Here is a 4,081-nt window from a genome sequence, read left to right as displayed (position 1 = left end):
ATAAAATACCAACTTGCAATGCAGATGACCTTTTTAGAATTACATTTTAGTTTACTCATTTCAGCTGAACCAGTATCTTTTTGAGGCAAACACCCATTTTTTAAACACCACAGTTTCAAGGACATGAATAAGATTTTATTCATCTTTCTTAGAAGGCAGTTTCCACAAAGCAGTGTTTTGTTTGCCTGGTCCTTATGATACCACTGTAGACTGATTTTATACATACATAAACTTGCCACAATCGCCTCTGTCTTTCAGCATCCATCTTTACATCACTAATCTTCTAGTTGCCTCTAAACATATCCAGGGGATGTGTTCGTAAGAGTTATAGAACTGGCAGTGTAATCCTACCTGAGTCTGTCCTGGAGATTAACTTCATAACTGAGGGATGTTAGCAGGAAGATCAAGGACTATTAACCTGCCGCTATTCAAAGTCACTGATGGCTGTATACAGAGCTACCTTAACTTTATGCTATTTACACAGCTATCTCTACTACTTAGCATGAACATTTACAATATAGGTAACTTCGGCTAATAAAGCTTGAGAGGACCTGCATGGACAAAACAACCTGGAAGTTATCGACATCTTTGTCAATGGGCATTGGCATAAAGATTCGGACCATGATATGAGCAGCCTGGTGACCTGCAGGTACCTCTTCCAGTCTTGGTCATACCACATGCTAAAGGGATTTATCAGAAAGCACCTGATCTGGTATACAGACATTCTCCTCATCCTTCTCAGTATTATGCAAGAGCCCTGTCATAAAGTCTCCACACAAACATACCTTGTGTGGCATATGGCAATGGTACATTCATCTTAGAGAAAAATAAAAGGAGCCAGTAAAAAGCAACTTCTAGGTCCTATTTGTTTTACTGAAGAGGGCTGAGAAGCACAGAACCATAGTTAAACAAATATGCAATGTTAAAGTTTACTTGCAACAGCTTTGCCTTAGAGATACTCTTACTTTGTAAGTGTATCTTAGCAGCAAAGCCTCCAAGATGTCCCTGCTAATTTCCACTTCTGAACTGGAATTTGTTACCCCCACAGTTGCGCTGACACAGCTGTTTGCAGAACATCCTCAAACAGATCCCTGGGATAATGTTGGCCAAAACAAAAACAGCACCACTTGTCTTTGGAGGGGTATTTTTAACCTGCAACCCCACAAGCAGTTGTGTCAGCAAACTGGAGAGAGCAGACACTGCAATGTAAGGAGAGCAATGAGCAGTTTGGGACTGAGGAGAGGAGGAGGTCAGCAGGAATATTGCAAACAGGCTTCACTGCCAAAGAAACATCTCATGCAACGAAACACCGCTTTCCCCCTGACTCACATTCTTCATACGAGTGTAAAATATCCCAAATCCACATTTAGCACTTGCTGTATATTGCTTTAAGCAAACAGAAGGTGGAGAGAGTCTGCACACAAGGAAATATTGCACAGGGTGAAATCAAGGAACATTTTCTAATGCCTTTCTTTTTTTTTTTTCTTAAGCCAATACATTTTTTTTTGTGCAAAAGTAATATTCTAAAAATACTATTTATAGAAATACAAGCTTTTCTCAAGCCCAAGGAATGGCACTGCAGTTTACATTTCCCACACTGATGTCTATGTCTAATGACATTCTGGCTTCTTTAAAGATCAGATATATGTTTCACTCATCTTCTCTAGATGGGTGGCTGCTCTGGAAAACCTAAAAGGCTCTTAACAAGATATCATCTTTCTTGCCCCTCAGTATATCAACAGGCTCTGCCATCTCTCCTCCTGACCTTCCATGGGATTTGGTGGCAGGTACCCAACATGAGCTCTGATATGGAAGTGCAGCTTCAACTTGGGATCAGACTGCTGGAGATGTGAGCCAGAACTGGGAGATGCCTCGGTGGGGACTCAGAAGCAGTGTTTATGCTTAGTCCCTCATCTCAGGTTCTGCTTTTGGATACACCTCTGCCCAGCTGGGCTCAGCCTTGGCCTGCTTGCATCAGCATGGGCCCAGCAGGGAGGGAGCCAGGGCTGTGGAATGACCCAGGGTGCCCGCAGCCGTCTACAGCCTGCAGGAAGGCACTGCCACCTACTGCTTCAAGCTTGTTCTCCCTCACTGAGCAGCACATCAATCCCTGTTACTCCCCCACACCATCATCTGTTGGGCTGCCCAGCACATACCGATCAAAGGTGACTTCCCATCAGACTGAAATTTTATAAGAAGTCAGTGTTTTGCTGGTTGTCAGTCAGAATCCATAAGGCAGTTATTACGCCAGCACACTGCACAAGATGAAGCACAGTGTTCTGCTGAGTGCAGTAGTTCCCAGAGATACCTTTGGGTGCATTTAAAGAACAGGACATTGGCTACCAACCTTGCAAGTGCAAGTGAAAGAAATAGCTGTTCTATTCCCAGCACGCTTGGTTAAGGAGTCTCGCTGCTGTAGGTGATGCTGTCAATAGACCTGTGGTTACCCCCTTTGCTTTGCACTGCCTATTTTCTAGAAGGGCATCTGACACAGGTGGGTAAAAATGGTCTTGATTCAGTTTCTGCTCCAAAAGATACTGCCTTCCCACATCAGAACAGAGCTTAGAACTAGGTATTCGCTGTATTCTCAGCTGTGATGGAATGAGAGATCTGGGGGTCTTTTGGCACCAAGGAAGCAGAGTGATCAACCCATGTCTTCTCTGATGTGAACTGATCACCTCTTCTTCAGATCACTTCTTCAGAAGCTGGGTTCCATCAGGCTTGCATGCTAACAAGGTGAGGACAGCTCCTTCTCCTGTGGCTGTGCTCTGTGTTGGTTCAGAATGGTGATGGAGCAGGTAACACCAGGCGAAGATGCTCTCTTCTGACAATGGATTTGAGAGATGTCGAGATCTCTCTATATCGAAGTCCATACAGAAAAGGGAACAAAACTTTAGGCAAAATCATCAGGACATTGCAGACTGTCAGGGAGACCCAGACTCCTACCCTCAGTTTGATGACAACATTAACACACAAGAATGACTCTACAAAAAGGACCATGAGTGGGAAGAAGTAAAAAAACAAGACAGTGTTGTGCATTAAGAATGTTACACTGGCTCTGGAGTAGATGCTCTCCCATATACCTGATTGTTTGGTTTTAAAATACAGAGTAACGTAGCAGCAAAATATCAAAGCTAGGCAGAGAAAGATAACCATGGTAGAAAGCCAGAAACAGAGTTTCAGAGCATCAGTCCCATGTGGAGTTAATATTAATATTACTGGAACTGAGCACATTTCCAGGGCACAGGGCGCAAAGCTGCGAGTACTCGATAGCACCAAGAAGAAAATCCCAGGGAAAGCCCCAGCACACACCCATAGTAATACAATAACTTTTTTAGTTCGTGAAGGAGGCAAAATAGCAATGTAGCGCAAGGGAAACAGGACAGCTATGTATGTGTCCAAGACTATTGCAGCAGCTGTGAACAGTCCTCCACAGTAAGCCACTGCCAGCAAAAACAATAAGAGGACACAAGCTTCCCTGGGGAGAGGTACATGTGCTGCATTGAGAGCAGATGACACGGTGTAGAACAACAGGTAGATCAGATCAAAAAGCAGAGCGTTTCCCAGCAGCATGTACCTTGTTTCTTGACGGATGCTAAACCTAGAGAAGATCACAGACAAGATGGTAGGAATGATGAGGACACCTGCCATGAGGCAGACAGCTGGAGGGATTAAAAACATCTTCACGTTTGTGCCTGATAGGTAGAGAGACCATTCATCCAGCAAATAGTACAAAGCAGCATCATCCGAATTTGAGGAGGTGTTGAACTCTGTCTCCGGGTGGCAGAATGCAGTTGCATTCACTCTTTTTACTAAAGCAGCATCAGAGAAGTTCATTTCCTTAGGATTTTTCGATGACTGACTTGGAGAAAGCAGGATCTTCTACACTGAGTCCTTAGAAAGGCAAATGAGGATGCAAAAAGCCCATGGAAGCAAAGTGATTTCTGTAGCAAACCCTACCAGCTCTTCTCAAGGACAGAGTTGAAACTTGTAGGTAAATTCTGTGGTGGCAGAAGATGTTTTTGCCTAAAGTGTAGATTTTATTTAATTTCTGCAAAATCCAATGTTTAGAAAAGAGAAT

At 43.5% G+C, this 4,081-nt stretch overlaps 1 protein-coding gene across 1 annotated transcript; it reads right to left on the bottom strand.

Moving 5' to 3' along the window:
• Window positions 1-2,778: 2,778 nt before the first annotated feature.
• Window positions 2,779-3,837, bottom strand: GPR148 (G protein-coupled receptor 148). Its single transcript, XM_005154140.2, has one exon. The coding sequence runs from the start codon at window positions 3,835-3,837 to the stop codon at window positions 2,779-2,781; it is 1,059 nt and encodes a 352-aa protein (XP_005154197.2).
• Between the last annotated feature and the right edge of the window lie 244 nt (window positions 3,838-4,081).

This window comes from Melopsittacus undulatus, chromosome 6, assembly GCF_012275295.1.
Source record: "Melopsittacus undulatus isolate bMelUnd1 chromosome 6, bMelUnd1.mat.Z, whole genome shotgun sequence".
In the NCBI taxonomy this organism is placed as follows: Eukaryota; Metazoa; Chordata; class Aves; order Psittaciformes; family Psittaculidae; genus Melopsittacus; species Melopsittacus undulatus.
The sequence above is the reverse complement of the archived record's forward strand: the minus strand, read 5'-3'. Positions and strand labels throughout refer to the sequence as shown.

Bases quoted from the DNA above. Each gene is read 5' to 3' on its own strand.
- GPR148 (XM_005154140.2), bottom strand. From the start codon at position 3,837: ATGAACTTCTCTGATGCTGCTTTAGTAAAAAGAGTGAATGCAACTGCA.